Source organism: Exophiala aquamarina (genome assembly GCF_000709125.1).
Source record: "Exophiala aquamarina CBS 119918 chromosome Unknown aczIA-supercont1.5, whole genome shotgun sequence".
Lineage (NCBI taxonomy): Eukaryota > Fungi > Ascomycota > Eurotiomycetes > Chaetothyriales > Herpotrichiellaceae > Exophiala > Exophiala aquamarina.
This window is the reverse complement of record NW_013550583.1, coordinates 1,033,670-1,054,190: the sequence shown is the minus strand read 5'-3', so window position 1 is coordinate 1,054,190 and position 20,521 is coordinate 1,033,670. Positions and strand designations below refer to the sequence as shown.

The 20,521-nt window shown below is 51.5% G+C and overlaps 7 protein-coding genes across 7 annotated transcripts; 4 read left to right on the top strand and 3 right to left on the bottom strand.

Annotated features, from left to right (window-relative positions):
- Positions 1 to 239: 239 nt before the first annotated feature.
- A1O9_07043 (uncharacterized protein) lies at positions 240 to 1,209 on the top strand (the record flags this gene model as incomplete). The annotated part of the gene is made up of 2 exons (XM_013403989.1): positions 240 to 494; positions 550 to 1,209. 2 exons carry the CDS (start codon positions 240 to 242, stop codon positions 1,207 to 1,209), a joined length of 915 nt encoding a protein of 304 aa, XP_013259443.1.
- A 939-nt stretch (positions 1,210 to 2,148) lies between these two features.
- Positions 2,149 to 3,286, top strand: A1O9_07042 (uncharacterized protein; the record flags this gene model as incomplete). Its single annotated transcript, XM_013403988.1, has 3 exons — positions 2,149 to 2,322; positions 2,383 to 2,517; positions 2,576 to 3,286. The coding sequence occupies 3 exons, from the start codon at positions 2,149 to 2,151 to the stop codon at positions 3,284 to 3,286; spliced, it is 1,020 nt and encodes a 339-aa protein (XP_013259442.1).
- Positions 3,287 to 3,393: 107 nt separating this feature from the next.
- A1O9_07041 (alpha-glucuronidase A) lies at positions 3,394 to 5,955 on the bottom strand (the record flags this gene model as incomplete). The annotated part of the gene is made up of 1 exon (XM_013403987.1): positions 3,394 to 5,955. One exon carries the CDS (start codon positions 5,953 to 5,955, stop codon positions 3,394 to 3,396), a length of 2,562 nt encoding a protein of 853 aa, XP_013259441.1.
- Positions 5,956 to 8,226: 2,271 nt separating this feature from the next.
- Positions 8,227 to 9,426, top strand: A1O9_07040 (uncharacterized protein; the record flags this gene model as incomplete). The annotated part of the gene is made up of 1 exon (XM_013403986.1): positions 8,227 to 9,426. The coding sequence occupies one exon, from the start codon at positions 8,227 to 8,229 to the stop codon at positions 9,424 to 9,426; it is 1,200 nt and encodes a 399-aa protein (XP_013259440.1).
- A 62-nt stretch (positions 9,427 to 9,488) lies between these two features.
- Positions 9,489 to 11,323, bottom strand: A1O9_07039 (uncharacterized protein; the record flags this gene model as incomplete). Its single annotated transcript, XM_013403985.1, has 5 exons — positions 9,489 to 9,812; positions 9,879 to 10,076; positions 10,153 to 10,627; positions 10,704 to 10,994; positions 11,145 to 11,323. 5 exons carry the CDS (start codon positions 11,321 to 11,323, stop codon positions 9,489 to 9,491), a joined length of 1,467 nt encoding a protein of 488 aa, XP_013259439.1.
- Positions 11,324 to 12,218: 895 nt separating this feature from the next.
- On the top strand, positions 12,219 to 13,692 carry A1O9_07038 (uncharacterized protein; the record flags this gene model as incomplete). Its single annotated transcript, XM_013403984.1, has 3 exons — positions 12,219 to 12,378; positions 12,449 to 13,326; positions 13,435 to 13,692. 3 exons carry the CDS (start codon positions 12,219 to 12,221, stop codon positions 13,690 to 13,692), a joined length of 1,296 nt encoding a protein of 431 aa, XP_013259438.1.
- Positions 13,693 to 14,653: 961 nt separating this feature from the next.
- A1O9_07037 (uncharacterized protein) lies at positions 14,654 to 20,107 on the bottom strand (the record flags this gene model as incomplete). Its single annotated transcript, XM_013403983.1, has 1 exon — positions 14,654 to 20,107. The coding sequence occupies one exon, from the start codon at positions 20,105 to 20,107 to the stop codon at positions 14,654 to 14,656; it is 5,454 nt and encodes a 1,817-aa protein (XP_013259437.1).
- Between the last annotated feature and the right edge of the window lie 414 nt (positions 20,108 to 20,521).

Genomic DNA, 20,521 nt, shown 5'->3' with positions numbered 1-20,521 from the left:
TCTCGGATCGAATTAAGTCCACGGCTGTTAGTAATGGAATAACAAAGCAAGATGTTATTTCTAAACACGACTAATTGATGGGCTGCACTACCTTGACCACTCGGGACTGTCATATATAGCCTTCTCCAACCACACCGCGTCGAGAGAGAGATGCATACATCACAACACTCAAAAGGCATAAATACATCAATTCTATGAACACCATATTACGCCGATCGATCAACAGTGGAACCGCGCGAATGGCCAGAACAGTCCTAATTACCGGCGCCACCGGCAAGCAAGGTGGAGCAGTCATCAATTCTTTACTGGCTGCGAAAGCCGATTTCGACATCTTAGCAGTCACGAGAGACACAACTTCCAACTCGGCCCAGAAGCTCGCCCAAAAGTCCTCGAAGATCAAGCTAGTCACTGGTGATCTCAACAATGTGGACGATATATTCAAGAAGGCAAAAGAGGTTGCCTCGTCGCCTATCTGGGGCGTCTACAGCGTCCAGGTTAGTGATCGTATCTGGACGTCTCAGGACGGTGCTAACAATGACTTTTGTATAGGTTGTCCCTACGAAAGCTGGCGATAACTCGGAAGAAATACAAGGGAAAGCACTTGTTGACGCCGCGGCGAAGAACTCGGTCAAGCATTTCGTCTACTCATCTGTAGACCGGGGTGGTGAAAAATCAGCCATCAATCCTACGAACGTACCACACTTCATCCACAAGCATAATGTCGAGCAACACCTCTTCGTCAAAGCCAAGGAGACTGGTATGTCCTACACCATCTTGCGCCCCGTGGCATTTTTCGAGAATCTCGTACCAGGATTCGTGGGAAAGATATTCCCGACGGTGTGGCAGATGAGATTAAAGAAGCCATTGCAATTAATCGCCACGAGTGATATTGGATACTTTGGTGCCGAGGCATTCTTAAAACCCGAAGAATGGCGCAACCGGAGCATCTCATTGGCTGGTGATGAGCTCACTCTAGCCCAGTTCAGAGCTATCTTCAAGCAGAAGACGGGCCAAGATCTTCCGTCAACTTTCCGAATTTTCGGAGCATTAATTTTATGGCTCAGCAAGGACTTTTCCCTCATGTTCAACTGGTTCCAAACAGACGGATACGCGGTGGACATTGGAGAACTGAGGAAGATACGTCCTGAATTGAAGGATTTCGGCGCATGGTTGGAGAAGGATTCCCAGTTTAATACCCGATCGACTTGAGGATCTGATTGTGATATGTTGTGCATTAGTTGAGCATTTTGGATAGACGAGGTATTGGCTCTGCTTGTTGCTTGCGTTTGGGAGTCTCCTGTCCTAATAATAATATATCTTTAAATCACATTTGGCACCCGCTTCTACGAGTATGAGACCAGATACAAGCACAGGATTATGACATTAGCGTTGGCTTAGTGTCAGTCATGTTCCGAAGGAACCAATTACGACTCGAGTACGGAGTAGGAAGAACACCTTCTCCTTAACTCCGACTAACCACCGACCTTCCAAGTAGCGGGATTGATGCGCAGCTGAGCCACATTTCTCGTCCTCTGTTGTCTCTTCTCTTCATCGACATATCTCTCGATGCAATGTGAGTTGCGAGATGCCTGGGAGAGCAAAGTCTTGTGCCATCTGTCAGATACGCAAAGTCAAGGTCAATCCTCCCTAGAAGCGACCAGCTTGGTTGGAAGGCTGACCAGACTTCGCTTTACAGTGTGACAGAGCTCAGCCGTCTTGCTCACAATGTGTCAAGTATCGGTGGACGTGTCCTGGCTGCCCGATAGAGGCGACTCCTAGAAAAAGTAATGTTTGGTTCGAAACCAGCTAACTCGCCCTTACCCCAAATCGTCATATCCTCAATTGGACACCGCCTACCTCCATATACTGACCACGGGGCAACCTCTAGGAAGTTCTCAGGGTCACATCTCCAAGGATAGCTCGGAGGTCCAGAAGCAACGGTGGAGGGCCAAAATTGCTAGGAGAGCAAATGCCCAATTCTCAATCGCGCCAACTTCGCCTCCTATTTTGCTACACTTAGGCTCCCCGCTGGCTGAAGAGCTAGTCCACCGTCTGTCCTCACCGTCGCTGCAGGAAAAGTCCTTGAGCCAACTAGGATGTTTTATCAATATGATACCTCAACGCCTCGGGTGCAATGATGCACTTGACATGGCAGTCGAATGTCTGTGCGCGGCACATTCAATCTTCTTGTCCTCCGGGCAAGATCGGAAGCCTGTGCCCTACGGAAAAGCTCTCAAAAGCCTGCGCCACAGCCTTGCGAACATCGAAGAGGCCCTCTCCTCCGAAGTCCTATGCGCCATCATCTGTCTATCGTGGTGCGAGGTAAGCGCGTAATGATCTGTGCCTAAACCGCCAAGCCTTTCACTGATGGGATGGACTTAGGCACTGATTAACAGCTCAAGCTCTGGATGGGTTAAACATTTCTTCGGGTCGTCTAGAATTATTCAGCTTCGGGGACCGCAGAAGCATCAAGAAGGATTTGGCAGGGCGTTGCTCCATGCTGAACACGGTCTTCTGGTATGGTAAATCATTTCCTGTCGTACCATAGCTACTTTGTCCTAACACCTTCTGGCAGTCTTCCGCAAGTTCTATTGCAGACAGCAGTTGCTTTTTGGACCATATCGCTTGGCAGAATGCTGTCGACTCTCCTTTGCCTGAGAGACAGGATCCGATGAAGCTGAAAATCGTGATCGAACACTTCAATCTCATGACTAAGCTTTCGGTTCTTCGTGAGGACCTTGCCCAAGTATCACTTCTTAACAGCCCGACAACGGTGTCTCTGCTCTTCGACAAGCTACAAAAGCTCTACCATCTACGCGTAGGATTCAAGCAAAACCTGCGTCTCACTTCCGTACTCCCAGACATCCTCGACGGTGGTTCTCCACCTGCTTCCAAAGACTATGCCATCATCTTCTGCAAGAACGCTCTCGGGCACATCACCGTCAATCTAGCACTGCTTGAATTACAGCGCACATATCAAGCAGCACTACTGAACGTGCATTTTCCGACGACAACGCCTCCATTCCCGCCACTTCCGTGGGAAAATAGTGTGATGGGTCGACAATTTCCACCCGCCAAACACTTGGATCTGGAGATCGACGGACTCGTTGAACTGGTCTCCAGTAGTTTCGAAAAAGCATTATTGGCCACGCCGATAACATCTCGGCGGATCGTGTTCTCCTATCGAGTGATCTGCTCGCAAGTATTCAAACAGAAAGACTACCATCCGGTATGGGACCGAATTTATGCCATTATATGCAGGGCTCAGTCCAACAAATCCGAATGAGGATGTGTTGGTGGAGAGAAGATGAAATTAAACAATTGCGGGCAGATCTATCTCTTTGGATACTTTTCGGCCTGCTACATTATTGGTATCTAATCCAGAAGCCACATCTAGTCAACGATACCTTCGGGCAAAAAGGCAACGTAGTCCAGAGGGGCCGGTTCGATCCCACCGGGAGTTCCTATCACCTTCAACACATCGCCTTTCTCAACAGTGATATTGGGGAATGTCACCCTCGTTGCAGAATGGCCATCAAGATATCTCGAAGGCTCGTGGCCGAGATATTTCTCATTATCGCCCAACCAAGTCCCGACTGTGTGGTGGTTCAGGCTCAATTCCCATTTCGAAGTACCATTGAACAGATCCCAATACCCCACCGCTATATTGTACGTGCCGGAGTCAAACGGTACCGTCGTCGTAGCCGTCCCGGCGGTAGAATTTGAGGAGGTCACGATGCCGGTGAAGTTCGATGCCGTGTGGAACGGATGCACTGCGTATACTTCATACCCATCTAGATCGAAGTCCTCTGCTTCCAGGCGCCAGGGATGGTTGCCGACCCTCTTTGATTCGTCCTCAATGCCAGACATGTTATGATAGAATTCATTGATGGAGTCACGCCAGACGATGGAATGTCCGGCCTGATATTTCAGCCGGAACAGCGTCTCGTTGTACCGCTGGTCATCGATCTTCCCCTTGAGCCGCTCCCACCTCGTTGCAAATGTCTGTGCGTTCTCGGCGCCGGCATAATGCGCGTCGTAGAAGTGCTGGATCACAGTCTTGCCGGACCTGAGTTGAGTGGTGTAGTTGACGTGGTGGAACCAGAGCAGAAGGTTGTCCGGTGTGGTGGATATGTCCTCGAATACCTGCGCAACCTCTGGCGGATACTGGCCTGAGAAGCCTGTACCATTTGACACGGTTCGGTCCATGCCTATTGAGTCCGCGTCGGCGCGTGTCCACTGTCCCCAGCCGTTGTTGTCCTGAGACGCAGGGTTTGGCCCAAAGTGCGTGTATAGGATGTCCGTCAGAGTCTGGATGCCAAGGTTCCCGGTATAGTTCTCGTACGTTGGCCACGACTCGAGGGAAATATCTGAGATCGTGTCGATCACGAGAGGGTCAGAACTGAACGTTAGGCGGGTCCAATCTTGCAGGATGCTTTCTGGATCGCCGTGTGGGTCCCAGGCCATGCGGCCAAATGCGTATAGGTTGGACATCGACAGGTGGCTTCCTAGCCATGTGTCGTTCACCCCAACGTTGACGACGCCTGCATACCCACCAAGAGTCCTATTGAAGCGCCTACCGGAGACAATGTCACTAACCACGGACGACTTGTTGTCAGATCTCAGGTCGAAGTCGAGTATCGTCTTCCACAAAGGAGGCAGGTAGTTGAGGTGGCACTGTTGTCCAAGATACTCCTGAGTGATCTGGAGCTCGATGGCCGCGCCTGTCTCGCGAAGGTGGGCGAACAACGGCGACGGCGGCTCACGGACTTGGAAATCGATGGGGCCGTACTTGACCTGGACCACGACATTATCGTCAAACACGCCATCTAAGTCTCGGAAAAAGTCCACGGCGGCATTTGCACGGTCGGCTTTCCAGTTCGTCTCGTTGATGTGGTTGTCGTAGACGAAGGCTCGGAACATCAAAATGCCACCATGTGGTTTCAGAGCAGCGGCGAACAAGTTGGCTCCTTCAGCCAATGTCCGGTTGTATGTGAGAGGACCGGGCTGGCCTTCGGAATTTGCTTTGACGAGGTATCCCGCAAAGTCTGGCACTCTGCCGTAGATCTTATCGGTGACGTTAGTCCACCAGTCAATGACAGTCTGGTTGAGTGGGTCGAACGTGCTGAGATTCCCATAGACCAGGTTCGCGCTAGGTGAAGCGAAGTTGAGGGAGATGCCAACCTGGATCCCATACGGTCTGAACGCATCGGCAACTCTACCAATACCGTCGATCCCCTGGGGATTGAGAAGAGTGGCATTAGCGTTGACATTATTGATGATGATGCCATTAATGCGGATCGAAGCCAGAAGACGCGCGTAGTCGGTCACCCGCTGCATGTCGGTCTTGATGGATCCGTCCGCGAAGACAATCGAATCACCACCGTATCCGCGCTCGATGTGTCCGTCCATGTTGTCCCACTGGTTTACCCACCGAATTGGCGCGTCAGGCGCCGTTGCATACGCCACCTTGGAAAAGTTTCCCTGCGCGAGCAGGGAGAGATACTCGAACGCACCGTAAAGTGCAGCGCGTCCATTCTCGCCCAGAATCTTTACCATTTCGCCAGTGGTGTCGAGCCAGAATCCGTCTACCGCAAGCTCTGGAATGTGACCAGTGTTCGCGCTCCCGTAGGCCTTGACATATTGGCTCAAGGTACTGACGACAATCCCTGGAGAGGATAATGAAGGACCGACGTTGGTGTTTGCGACGTTCACTTTGCTGCCGAAGATGCCCTGGATACCCTTCTGCAGCTCCAGACCAGCTATATAGACCGGGCCATTTTCCGTGATGTTCAGTGCGACGATGTTAGAAGGCGCTGTGAATTGGCTCGTAACTGATTCCGGGAGTGGCGCATATCGGAGCCAGCCTGCATACCCATTCTCGTTCTTGATTTGGGCAGCGACAAGGCTGAGAACGGAAAGGAGGGTCGCCGCCAATAGCCGCCGAGCAGCCATGATAACCATCACAATGAATCGTGAAGCAAAGAGACTCGACCACTATCACATTCTCTCCTTCAAATTATCATGACCCAAGCCATGGCTTTTATACCAAGTTTCACCAAGATCCCGGTATCCATCAGCGTACCTGTGAAAGTTCTGCCGGGACGATCCCTCTGGTAATTATCAAGGCATTCTCCCGATAGAGCAGCCAATGAGTATTTTTCCATCTGTACTCGCACAGAAACACCCGGGCCTTTACAGGCTGAGAACCGACTTGCCTTGACTCTATAAGGCAACCCCATCTGGACCCCCGCGAAGTTGGGGGTGTGCTGTGTTCTTGCATACAAGTTATGTACGGTAAGCCGCCGACGAAACGATCGTCTGTGAAAATTGTCTGTTTGAGAATAGTTGGTTAAGTTGGACGGGAGACCAGTGACGACTGGGAGGCTTCTTAGGCGTGGTACCACCGGCGAACGCCCCAAAATGATATGCACCATTAAATGAGACGCATCCGTATGTGCGGGGTATTATAGCAGGAGGTAAGGTACCCGGGCACCAACAGCCTAATACCAGAGGTTGGGGTTTTAGCCTATTTGGTTTCAATTAAGAATTGTGGCAAGGCTTGATGAAAGTTAGGTAGTTAGTGAGCAGAGCCCAGAACATAGACAACGTCATTATTAGCTTCCCATTATGACTTGGTACCGTCTTAGGGTACTGGGGTTGGTATATGTGCGGATCAAGGTGGTGAGTCGTACGGATGCTCCGGCTGCTCTTCTGCGGGAAATAGTTTCATGCCCCGTTTAGTTATTCGATGAACTAAATATCAGTAGTAGATAACAGCGACCAAGAGGCTGCTCTCATTTTCGGACGTTGGATGTTCTGAAGAACACATGAGCTTTCTCAAGTCCCGTCTTCTCATGGGCCGACTTCGCCAGTAGATCTTCCACTCCCAAACAAGGGGGTAGGAAGAGTAGACTGGGCAAGGCAGACGGCCGCACATTGAATCTTTCGGAAGAGGGCTCAGGAGCCTGATATGATTTCATAACTTCTATTGTTGTGCCATGGAAGATCACTGAGTTGCTTGATTATGACTGTTGGTCGGCAAGAATGAAGTACAGAGGGAAGCAAGCATAGTCACGTGGACCAGGGGGCTGATGGGTGCTGGCTGCTTACGTACTCACCCTCGGGTGGATGCCCGCCACCCGCCCACCCTCCACCTGACTACAATGGTTAGGTAGTTGGTGTAAGGAAGGTCCGGCACGCCAAGCACTGGCTATCTTTCAGGACGTCGTCGACAATCCCAATTCTTAATTACATATCCTCCATATTACGAATCGCCCTATCAAAAGATGAACGATCAGCTCAACTCTAGTGAGGGTCATGGAGCTGGTCCTGGCACAGGGTTCTGGCTCCACACTTCTACAGGTGCCAGAGTCCTGCAGGCATGCAACATGTGGTCAGTGAAGTCTTCCTCGAATACGCGTCTATGAGAAACTGCCAAATGGATCCAAGAGATGTGCTAACGCCTCGAGATCGAAAGCCGGCGTAGGAAATCAAAATGCAGTGGAGTTAGGCCCACTTGTGGAAGCTGCATCTTGCGGCGCCAGCATTGCTCTTGGCCAATGACCCATCCAGGCTCGCCTCCTCAAGGTGATGAGGCAAATTCCGGGCCGCTTCCCCTCGACGATGCTGCGGAAACTGAGGAGCCTCGTCCTAAACGACAACAGCGGTCTAGAGTTGGACGCGGTCAGAGTGACGGTCAAATTTCAGCCAGTCTGCTACTCCGATCGCTGGACATATTCTATGCACGGCATCACAACATTGAGTTCTGCTCTTTTCTGCATGTGCCATCGCTCGACATCGAAGTCCTGCGTCGTCGATCAGCCTTCTTTGTCCATGCGCTTATCGCGCTCTCTGGGCTGTATCTGAGCAAGGAGGAGGCAGTGAAGGAAGGGTTCGCTAGTCCTGGGGCCCTTTCAGATTGGCATGCAGGTGTGGCGCGAGAATATTCTCGCCAATCTGTGGACTCGCCATCTAGTATGCAACATTACTCCACACAGATTCAGTTGCTGGCCAACTAACAGTTTCAATCTAGTACGGTCAATTCAGGCGAATCTTATCCTGGCTCTTCGTGAACTGCTGACCCGAACATCGTACAAAGCGTGGATATTTGCAGGGACAGCAATTCGACAGGCTCAAGCTCTGAGACTTGGTCAGGAATACCACAACAGACTTCCAAATCGCCTAAAGGAAGTTCAGAGGCGCACATATTGGGCATCTTTCATCATGGACCGCCTCATATCGCATTGCTGCTGGAGGCCACAGATGCTTGACATCGACTGTTCCCGCGTCAACCTGCCCTGTCCAGAAAACCTTTTTACTTTCGACGAAGCATTTGAAGCTCCAAAGATACAAACACTGACCTTCCAATCTGAGGTGTCTCGACTTGGATTGACCCCTTACTTTGTCGCAATTTTACATCTATGGGCACAAGCAACCTATGAACAAGTAAAAGGCGGTCGTCCATACCACAAAGACAGCCCTAGAAACCTAGGAAGTCCCCTTTGGCAGCTCGAGAGGAAAATAGCCGAATTTCAGGGCTCACTTCCTCCATCCATGCGATGGTCAACGCAAAACAGGAAGGTTTTCCGCCACACTAGCCAAGAAGGAATGTTTGTCAATTTCCATTTTCTTCTCAACCACATGAGATGTGCAATGCACCAAGAATACCTTCCATATCGAGACACACTGAATCCTCCAACAGTGCATGATGGCTCGCAGGATGGTAATGATCTGAGTGCGGATTGCGTCGACCGTGAAGAGGAGGAAACAGTGTCGATCTGCATTTCCAGTTCTGAAGCTATTCTCGACATTGTGGCTGAGCTCTCCAAAGAGAATGACAGTGGTAAGTCTTGTTTACAGTCGGTCTTTGCCGCCTATGCTATGTTGTCTGCTGCAAATATCCAACTATGGACCCGATACGTGGAAAGCAAAGATGACTCGACTTGTGAAGGCGCTTTGAGAAAAATTGAAGAAATATCCCTTGTGTTCGAATCTTGGAAAACCCAGTGGCCAGTGGCAGAGGCATGGGTGAGCACCCTGACCTCCTTGCGCCGGCTGTACAAAGCTACATATACCCTGAACCTCAGCTCGGACGATGAACGTCGCGGAGTCGATAACTCGGAAATCGATTCAGGAGGTCCCCCTGCCATCATCGAACGTGACGCATACGAGCGCCCTTGCCCGCGTCTTACCGAAGGCAACGGACTTCCTGATTGGAATGAACGAATAAGTGATAAGATCAGATTTATTCTATTGGCTTCACTCGAAGATACTGATGCAAGGGAACGAGTCTTGAATTCATCGATTAGCACGCAGAAGCAGTATTCTTGGGAGTATGAGGGATTCATCGAAGACTTGGAAAATGGCTTTCCAGATCTGACCGCTGATGACTCATGGTCAGGTCTAATTGGCGATTTTGCTTAGGGTTATCGCCCAAGAACGAAACTCTAGGAGCAAACATCCTGGCACTAAGCTATGTCAAGTCTCTACGTTTGAAATCTGAAGTATCCAGGTTCATCTGTCGTCCCCTCTGCGACCGATAATCGTTCTTTCTTATCCAGCTGGCGATTCAAGAATCTCAGGTACAAAGAGTAACCGACGGTGAAGACAATGCCGGCACATGGAAAGGACATGTTAACAATGAGAGCTGTTTTATATCGAGGGGCCTCTTTGGCGAAAAAAATATTGGAGGTGACCAGGCCCATGGAATTGAGGCAAGCCAGTAAAACACCAGTGGTGAATGCGCGGGCATTCAAATTCGGGATATTTGCGACAGTCCATGCGGAGAATATTACACTCATTGGATACGCCTGTATAAGAAGCATAAAGCTATTAGGGCTGGCGATAACATTGGCAGAAGAAATCATTGCACTTACCCCGATTGTGCAAAAGAATATTGCCATGTATCCGATACCCTTTTCATGTTCGACATCCACTGCGAGCAAAACCGCATAACCTACCAGACTAAGCACGAGGGGGGCGGTCATGTGAAACCCGCGCTCACGGAAGTAGTCCGATGAGTATGCGAAGACCAGTAGAAAAACAGCGGCTGTGATAGCGGGCGCGACGGTGTACTGCAAGTTTAACATGTCAGCTGAGGCTGATGGATACCTGAAGCCCGCGGCCCCTTATCAAAGGTGCTACACTTACCAAGTTTGTTTTGGTGACGGAGTATCCAAATCGTACAACCATTATAGCGAGAAAATTGGCGCTCGAATTTGGGAGGATGCCCACCGAGAAGGCGATGAGGATACGTGCGACACCATGGATGGTCTTGAACTCCGATATGGCTTCGGACCAAACAAACTTGTCATTCCGGTTTTGCATTGATTCGAGCTGAATTCGCTTCTCTGCCACGTCTTTCTCACTTTGAGTGAGGAAATACGCATGCGCGATATCTTTCGGAAGCACAAGGTATGCGATTATGGCGACTAGGCAAGTAACGCAGCCTTCGAGGATAAAAAGATACGACCAAACGAAGAGATTTCCGGAAGGTTTGACTTGGAACATTCCGAAAGCTAGCAACCCTCCGAAAGCCGAAGCGATTACAGCGCCGGCATAGAAAATGGCAATGCGAGAAGCGATTTCTCCTCGAGTATACCACTTACTGAGGTAAAAGACAACGCTGTATCAGGGACGAGGATTCTGTTAGATTCCGAGGGAACAATTCCGAGGCTGGGATTCGCGAGAAGGTGACTTACGATGCTAGGAAGCCAGACTCGAAAATACCAACGGTAATGCGACAGGCAGCCAGGCCCCCGAAATCTTTCGCCACAGATGTGGTAGTAGAGGCAATGCCAAAAGCCAGCATCATGCATGGCAAGCTGACCTTTGCCGAGCAGACTTTGGTGAAAACAGTCATGACAGGTCCGAAGAGAACGAACATGACATAGTAGAGGGTCAGGAGCAAATTATACTGCTCTCCTTTCAGGTTCGTGTCTTTAGACAGCCCTGCTGTCTTCGCGTTCCCAAGGTTGCTTCGATCTAACGAGCTTTTTGGACTTTACATCAGCCTCCAGTTGCAACTCAGTGTATTCTGCACGGACATAGCCAGGAAAGCTAGGTGAAGGGCTTGTGTTGCGCAAAATTACCGTATGCTAGGGCGAAGAAGATCAATTGGTATGGTGCCGGGAGCTACTCACTTGAACGTATACATGATAGCTAATATGGGGAGGATAATGAGGTCGATCTTGAGTCGCAGCTTGCGAACTACTTGGGGATCAAACTCCAAAACATTGCGACCATGGGTTCCAAATTCGTTAGAGAGGGTTTGAGCGGTCACTCCACCGCCGCAGTCAGACTTTTCAGTATCCACGGCCATGACACTGAAGAGGATTTCGCAGGGAATTTGTTCTTTCCAGGTGATGAGGATTTAGTAGAGAGATTGGGCTGTGACCTGGAACCGAAGCACCATTTCTTATATTTTCTTTGGCCAGTTCCATTATTTGGCAAGCGATCCAAGATTAACAAGAGTTAAGAGATAAGCTCTGCTACTGACTTGACTCACCAAGGCACGGCTTTCCCAGACCTCTCCCTTTGTGCAAGGCCTCGGAAGTTGGTGAGAGAGCGTTCGTCGCCGTGAAGGTCTTCCCGCGGGCCATCCGAGAGGAGAGGGCGATAACGGGGCCAAAACTAGACGGATGTTCCGGTATCATTAGACACCGGCGTCGGGAAAGCCATGAAGTCCCGCACGTTCCACTTGCTCCACGAGCCAAAGGCTGACCTCCCCTTTTATTTTCCAAAGGTCAAGCGTCGAGCCAGGACTAATAAGACGGTACGTGGGGATATCCGCAGTTGCGTGCTGCTTCTGAGCATCAACCCCGATCGACATATGGTTGCTCACCACTCAGAAGCAACAACTAACCTTATGGCGGGGCATACTTATGACCACCCATTATCAAGTAATCGTTTCGGCGTTTCGATCAATCCGGACATCTGAGCGAGAACACGCTCTGCTTTCCTCGCATCGTCACGTCCAGCAGCCTAAGTACAATGCCACGGGACAAAGAATTCTTTTTTCATTTCGCTAGCTTGAGTTTGAGAGGCCACGCAATCAACCGCCCTTAACACGCTGATATCCTCATTCCCCCAGAAACATTCAATACGTCGAGCCATCCTATCTCAAGCGTGCTAGACTTCCCAAGATCTTCTCCCTCTTCTCCCTTGGCGGTTGATCCGACAAACGACGATAACAGCGAGGGTGCTGCGTTGTCAAGATGTGGCCCACGTATCTGCTCTTCATCCACATCTTCTTCGCTGTTCTTGTGCAGGGAAGGAACGGTGCCGGAGAGTTTTTGGAGCAAGCCATCAAGCTGATGGAGGAGAGTCCGCTGCTGGACACTCATATCGATCTGCCACAGATCATCCGAAGTTTGAGTACGTTCGAGTCCTGAATTTTTTTTCGCCTGAGGAATCAAACATTGATGTATATTCACACGTTCTCCAGACCGACGTCCACTGGACGGAATCGCCCAACTGAACAGGTCCTTCCCAGGCCACGTGGACATCCCACGCATGCGGGAAGGACGACTCGGCGGCGCCTTCTGGACCGTATGGGCGCCGTGCTACGATGTGGTAGGAGACGACCCCGGGCCAGATTTCAACAATCCCACCAACCACGTGCGCGACTCGCTGGAGATGCTCGACGTGATCCAGAACATGATCGCGAGGCACCCGGACGACCTACAATACGCGCGATCGTCGAATGAGGTATGGGAAGCGTTCCGCGCCGGCAAGATCGCATCTCTCATTGGCATGGAAGGCACGCATTTGCTGGGGAACTCGCTGAGCGTGCTGCGCATCTTTGCGCAACTAGGTGTTCGCTACCTGACGCTCACGCATACGTGCCACAGCGCGTTCGCATCGTCCGCGGGGCCTGGCACGCCGATTCCACAAGCCCATGAAGGCAACGCGCTGACCGATCTAGGCGTCGAGCTCATCAAGGAACTCAACCGTGTCGGCATCATGGTGGATCTCGCGCACACCACCATCCCGACCATGCGGCAGGCGATTGAACTCTCTGAAGCCCCCGTGGTCTGGACGCACGCCGGCGCTCGCGCGCTGTGGGACCACCCGCGCAACGTGCCCGACGAGATCCTGGACATGCTGGGCGATGGGCCGGGCCAGAAGGACGGCCTGATCCAGTCGATTTTCTTCCCGACGTTCATCGGCCCGTATCCTGGAGCGAATGTGACGCACGTCGCGGACCATATCGAGTATATCGCCGGGAAAGTTGGGAAGAGTAGAGTCGGGATTGCCTCGGATTTCGATGGCATGTATCTCACTGTGGAAGGTTTGGAGGATGCGAGCAAGTATCCTAATATCGTGAGTCAAAGTCCTCCCTTAGGTGCCTTAGGCCTTGATCTCATCTCCCAAGCGCCTCCACGCTCCTTGCCTACCCCACTGACTCACTGACGTACAATAACCATCCAGGTCGCAGAACTCCTGGCCCGAGGCTGGACGCCCGACGAGCTGCGCGGCGCCATGGGCGGCAACTTGATGCGGATCATGGATAAAGTGGACGCGGTGAGCGAGCGTCTGACCAAGGAGCGGCTCCCATCGCCAGCCATCTGGGAGAAGCGAACAGACCTGCCGTCGACCAAGTGGGGCGGCGGCGGCCAGCACGTCTATTGGCCCTCGGATGTCAAGGCGGCTGTTGAGAGGATGTATTTGCGTCATGATGAGTTGTGAGATATGGGTGTCCTCCGTAAGCGTGTTTGTTTGTGGTTGACGAGGCGAGATGAAGAAAGGTGCTTCGGCGCCGGAGGGAAATGGGGATTGCCTCCATAGACGGGTATACGCGTGTCTGTGGGGAGGCCATGTGCGCTGTCATTGCTGGATTCGCTCGTCTGTGCGGGTAGACTGAGAGTATTAACTTGCAGGCTTCACTGAGCCTATATGAAGACGGATTATTCTCAAACGCGTGCTCGTAGGTGGCTGTTTGGATCATACCGGCGTGCTAAGGTTAGGTGCATGTATGCATGGCACATACATGTTATGTGGTGTGTACATACATTTCTAACATGCCCAAGACAGAAATAAATACTGTCAACAAACCATCTCGCGATTGCATTCCGGTACGCAAACTCATCCATTCATTCCACACAGGGGGGTTGGGGGGAAAATCTCTATTCACAGCGCGGACACATATTCAAGGTAAACAGCATTCATTACATGCTATGTACGGACTATCTCAGAACCGAAAGGGAACGATGAGGAGAATTAATCGAGGGGGGGAAGCATGAACCGTGCTTAGTAGTGTATAGTATAGTAAATAACTAGGAAGTTCCATTTTCTTTTAAGAATGCAATCGTGCATGCTAATTATGTGATGCCAGTGGATTTGATTCAACACACCAAACACCATACATGTCTTAGTTCGTGAGAGAGAAAAAGATTGCCGCCCAGGTTTGAATCTGCCATATATCCATCCATCCATCTTTGAACAGGAAAACACAAACAAGCTTCTGATATCACCGTCCACCATGAAAAAAACGCGATCAGCGGAGGCGGGAAATTTTCTGGACCGCCGCCCTGTGTCCTGGTCCTTGTCCGTTTTTTTCGTCCCGCTTGTTCTGTGCCGCTCGTTCTAAGTTCCCGCAAAAGCAAACCAAACCACGTGAAATACATAACAAGAGAAAGAAAGGCATCATTCATTGCGCTTCCATGCCAGCACCATATCTGTAGGTGCCGCAGAGACCGAAAACCCAGCCGGCTTCGCGTGTGCCAGGAAATTGCATCATGTAGAGGGTCTCGCGGCCCATGGTAACGCCACCCGTGTGGGAGATGGCTTCGGACTCACTCCACACCTTGACTGCAATACCAGTCTGCATGATCCGTTCAAAGCAGCTCTCGCCCAGGACGCTGTCGAGGAGGACAACGTCGCGCTCTTTGTTTTTCACGATCAAAAGTCGCTTCTCGCGGCCGTTGCCATGGACGCGGTGCGGTGTATTACTCGAACTGGGGAGTCGAGGCCCGCGATTTTGGCCTGGTTGGCCGATTGTCATGACACTCGACGGTGAGCGGCCGTGCGCGGGAGTTGCCGGCGGAGAGGAGGAGGAGCCGTCCATGATCGTGCCTGATCGAGCGGGCGTCACGGTTCCACTGCTCGCTCCACTATTGCCTGTCGCTTGTGGCGCAGGCAGAACGCTCAATCGTGCAGCGCCCAGATTCTCCCAATGCTGCCCTTTCCTGAGGTACAACCGAATCTTCATCATGTTGATCATGCCACCACCCTCGGCAGCCGCCGCACTCGTTGAAGGGACGTTCGGTCCGTCCTTGCCAGGCACAAACCCGAGTTGGCTGGGTACGGGAGTGCTTGATCCAGAACCGGAGGCTGCTCCGCTGCTGGATGAGTAGAGGGATCCTGCAGGACCGGCACTGCCGGGCCGCCGAAGTACGGACGATCTATTCACATTGAAGCCTGAATTTGCGGTAAAGCGTTTAAGGGCGGAGAAAGCACTGGCCATGCTGCCGGAGCTTTCGACTGACATATCAATGGACGCAGGAGTGGGTGCCGAAGAGGCTCGATAGCTTGATTTTCTTTGAATGCCGAAACTGAACCATGAACTTGATCTCGAACGACTATGGCCAGTTTGTCCTACGTTGAACGAAACCGATGGCTGGCGCGCAGGACGTGCCATTTGGAGTTGGATATAGGTAGGATTGTTGCATCGTGCCCAATTAATCATCCCGTATAGAGTCTCACACTCTTCGGCATTGCGTGATCGGAACATGACATTGTTTGTGGTTTGTATCTTCGAGTTCGGAGTTGGTGGGGAGCGAATGGAAATGTCCAGAGCCGTTCCTCGGCGTAAGGGGACAATTGGTGTTAGTTCAAATGCAACCAAGGGTTGCTGAGAAATTGACGAAGACCTTGAATGTGAGTCTTTGCTGGGAGGGGCTCCAAACACTGCTCGAGGATCTGAGTGAGCAGCTGACATTTCAAATGCCTCGATCAGACCAGGAGAGACGACGATCGAGCATTCATCTGGATGAATTTGCTCCCACATTCCTCGTTCGGACCATGAACATATCAACGCAATTGCTTTGGCGCGCTTATGCATAGGTACTGTGCTAGATGAAGGGACTTTTCGGTAGGGGCCTTGTGACGCTGAATCAGAGGGAGCAAGAGTCCTAGTTCCTGTGGAAGGCACCGAAGTTGGTACGTGACTTGGTTGTGAATTCTGTCGTCCACCACCGAAAATGGCAACCAGAGGCGTTGGAGTGTCGCCATGCTCCGAGTCAATATCTTCCGAGGTGGCGGACGAGGAATCACTAATACTCTCCGTATCATAATCAGAAGACCTGTCAGAGCTTGTTGATGGTGCATATTCGTGCTTCAAAGGCGAGGACGTCCGACGCTTCAATTGCTTATCTGAGGGGCTAGGCGTGGGCTTGAGGTCCAGTGTCGGCTTGCGACCTGAACGGATTTGGACGCCATTTCGACCAGATTGAGAGTCAGACACCGCCGTGGGTAGGTTTGGACCCGACTTCACGGTTGGCTTGGCTTGGCGAGATGTGTGAGGTGGTGGTATTGGAACGTCTTCCGTGAATACTTGGCGCTTCGTTGGAGTTTGACTACCTTGTCGGCTTGTTGTAGGACTGGTCGTAAAAACCCCTTGGTCCGTCCGATGTTCAAGGCTATGTTTCTCCTCTACTGTAGGACCTTGAGTGGACATGGGGGCTGTCGGTTGTTGAGTAGGTGTTCTGATCTTGGTAACAGTTGGGAGATCTTTAGATGGCGTGGAAGACAAAGCTCTCTTATACTCAGGTCGCTGAGGAGCCGATTTTGGTGATGGACTGGTCGGTAGGTCCTCCTGTCGAGCAGAGATCGTCTCCTGTGTCGGGGTGGCGTCATCGTTAATTTCAGCCAGCGGAGCGTGTCCAAGCACCGGGGATGTCATCCATTCTTTCGAATCTTTGTCAGCCCGTCTGAGTGTTGGGGGAGTTTTATGTTCAGGAGGGATGGTGAGTTGTCCTTTTGTGCTCTTCCACGCTTTATCAACTTGCGAGACTGGATGAATAGGTTCAAGCGCCGGATCTGTCCTTAATTGGGTGGGAGAGGATGATCCCACAGACGACGAGACAGTAGCGGCAGAGGCTCGGCTGGAGACACCTGACAATGTTGAGCGGCTGGGGGAACCTGCGGAAGGAGCAGGTTGATTCATAGGCACAGAGGCAACTTGATACTGGGAGATAGCTTTTGCCACCAAACCTCCACCGAGATTGAGAGATGGTAATGGCTTATCGAGGGACGGCACTGGCTTTCGACTGATATTGGTGCGTGTCCCAATGATTGAAGGCTCTCCGATCGGAACGTCGTCGTCCATGGCAATAAGGCTCTTTTTGAACTCCTCCTGTTTCTGTAATTGGTCATTTTCTTCAGCGGGCGAAGGTACTGCTGGAGGCTGCTGTTTCGCGACAAAACTTGATGTGCGGTTTAGTCTTGGAGGGAGCGGATTAGAACCCAACATAGCCATCCACTCCGTCACAGCCTCTGGATCGTCCGTCTTTAGAGCCAGTAATTCATGCCATTCCTTACCAAAACTGGCGGGACCCCGTATCATCACCACAAGATCGAAGCCTCCTTCGCCCCTTCGGGCAGAAATAGAGGTCAACTCGACTGGCTCGAATAAAAGCCACTTTCCGGACGCGTCAACTTCACAAACCAGCACATCACCCCCAGTGGGCTCTCCTCGAGCATTATCTCGGAAAATTAGTTCGACTCCACAGTCTATTCGTTGGCCATTCGTATGGTATAGAGTAAGACTGAAAAAATCTCTAGCCTTGACTCTCCGAGAATGGTTAATTACAGCGTTCGTCGTCGCTGCCAGCGTCCTGATATCTCGAGCACGAGTCGCATCGAGACTGGCGGCAGCCTCGTCCTCAAGTCGAGCTCGTTCCTCTTGAAAGCGACGTTTGGCCAGAGCAGTGAGGTCTGAATATGCCGAGGCAATTTTAACCGCATAAGGTTTATCGCATTCATCTCTGATATTGACAAAGGTCTTGGCCAAAGCCTTGACTCGGACCAAGGGTCGTTTCAAGAGATATGCGACGTCGACTTTCTCGCCGTCAGAATTCACGGCGTCCCCGAGGTCGTCACGAGACAGTCCCATTTCTGATCCACCCACATTGTCAAGAGGTGCAAGATTGACAACCACATCATGAAAACCTAATCTCCATGCGTTTAGGTAATCAGTGTATGCTTTTTGAGCCGATTGGCCCCATTTGAGAAGGCTGTCTATGTCTTGAAAGGGCACGCGGCTATGGAGAGTCTTCAGCCTTTCGAGTGCTATGCCCATATCGATGATCGGTCTGGTGAAGTTGAAGTCACCGTTGGGCGTGGTGGATGACGTGAACAAGCTGGCGGCGGCAGCAGAGTCTGCTTTGGAGAGAACACATTGAAGGAGAACTGGAATGACACCATCAACTAGAGTACGTAGTTCTCGTGTATACTTTTGTTCATCCGTGATCAATCCTGCAAGTACCTCGTGTGCGGAGGTTGACTTTCTGTGTGGTCTACTGGCCCTGATGCTCTTAGCAGACCGAAGGCTTCTCCCTCTTTCCGGAACGGAGAGGACCGACAGCAGATGCTCATGAGTAGTCAACTTGCGCTTCAACTCACATTTCGGTTCTATTAGGAGACTCAAGTTGGAAGATACAGGGTGGTTTTCTCTCATTGTTTCGTCAGATGCAATTGTAGAAAGCGGATGTTGCCCAGTTGGAGGACATGGGCGATGGGGCAGAGTTGCATCTTTGCCTTCGAGGCCGGTACTCAGATCCTGTTCAAGGTTGCTGATAAGAGCTGTGATGTCGGGCTCTACGCTGCCATGTCTAGCTGGCGAACCTCTCTGCCGACGGACCTTAGCACCCCGTCTTCGCAGACCCGACGGAGACCCGTCGCCCTCTTCAGTAGCACTAGCTGACGTCACCCTTGGTGGTGTGCCGCGAGTGCTGTTGGAGGACTGTCTTCGCCTGCTTTGACCTGGCTTGTTTTCCGGAGAGTTGGGAGAAGTCGTCGCAGAAGGTGGCTGCACCAAATCCCAAATCTTGTTTGGATCCAAGGTTGCGGGTGCTTCCTTGGAAGGACGTCGTCTCTCAGACCGCTTTCTTAGAGGCTGCGGCATCTCGACAGGTGGTAAAATGTTCTGATCTTCATGTTCAACGAAAGGGTCAGGCTGTTCGTCGAGCCAAGCTTCAATGCTCGGTATTCGGTTGCTGGTGGAGGCACCCTCGGATTTCATAAACAAGATCTCCTTCGTCTTGCCAAAGAGCTTGGCTTTTGTCGATCTCTGCAAGGCACCTTCTTCAGGGCCCGATGGCGCTCTTCCTAATGTTTCAACATATTTGCTCCTTCTCTTGGGAGTATCGTCAAGTTCGTCTGGGTGGATGGAGGAGTAAGACTTTGTTTCGAGATCTGCAGAGTAAACAGACTCGGCAGTCAGATAGCGGGCTAACTCCTTATCGATACGACTTCCTGTGTCGTAGGGTGACGGCGAGGTGGGCGGATCAGGCTCGAGTTGAGTGACGGTGTCTGGAAGCGCAGTGACTCTGATACCGTCGTCATGTGGTGATGACTGGTGCTGGCTATCACTAGCCATGGCTTCACCGTGTTGGCGGGAACTCCTGCGTTCTTTCCTGGTCTTCCTTGTCGAAGTATATGTCAGATCCAGCTCAGAGGATCGGGTTGGTAGTTTGAATTGAGGAGAACCCTTGGGGTCCTTGTTTTGCGTTCTGGCCTTCCAATGGCCATCACTAATTATTCGCTTCCTCGGTGTACTCTTGCTCCTCCCGTCCTGGGGTTGTTCTTCAGTCTTCTTCCCGGACCTTCCTCTTGTGCGCTCTTTTGGTATCTCTTCTTTGATGGATGGCGGGGGGGAAACAGTAGAAGGACATTCAGAGGTGGGCAAAGATCGGACACTCAGGGCGTCTGGAGCGAGCGCATTGGCAGCACCCTGGGCTTGCCATTGACGTATGCGATCCTGCACGGAGGGAGATTCGGAGCGAGAGGAAGTTACATTGTGAATTTTGAGCGAAGGGATTTTATCGGGACGGAGTGTCCGGGAGGATCTGCGAGGAGGGTTCGAGGACGGATCTGGGCGCATTGACAGAACTGGTTGCTAGGAGTGTTGGCTGTTTGGCACTGGCGGTTACGAGATTGTTTGGTTCGTGCGTTGAAGTTTATGGGACAGGAAGCACGGCTGCTGGAGCATATTGATGGTGATGTTGATGCCGGTGTTTTGGTGTATGGTTGAATCAGCGGGCAGTCTTGCATGCTCTGGGAAACCTGCACAGGCGTTGCCACTGTAATCGTGTAACTCCAGTACAGAGGGATTGAAGTTGGGAGGCGTGAGGTCTAGGTTGGAACAAGTTCGGTTCGTGTTCATGCAAGGCGGTGGCCGTGCGTTGAGCTGCAGTTAAAGCGGGTGGTAGTTGGTACGAAGGTACTTCTTGTGGCGGGCGTTGCGTCTTGCGTCAGGCCGCGTCGTTGGGTGGAGCGCGTTGGTGGGATCGATTGA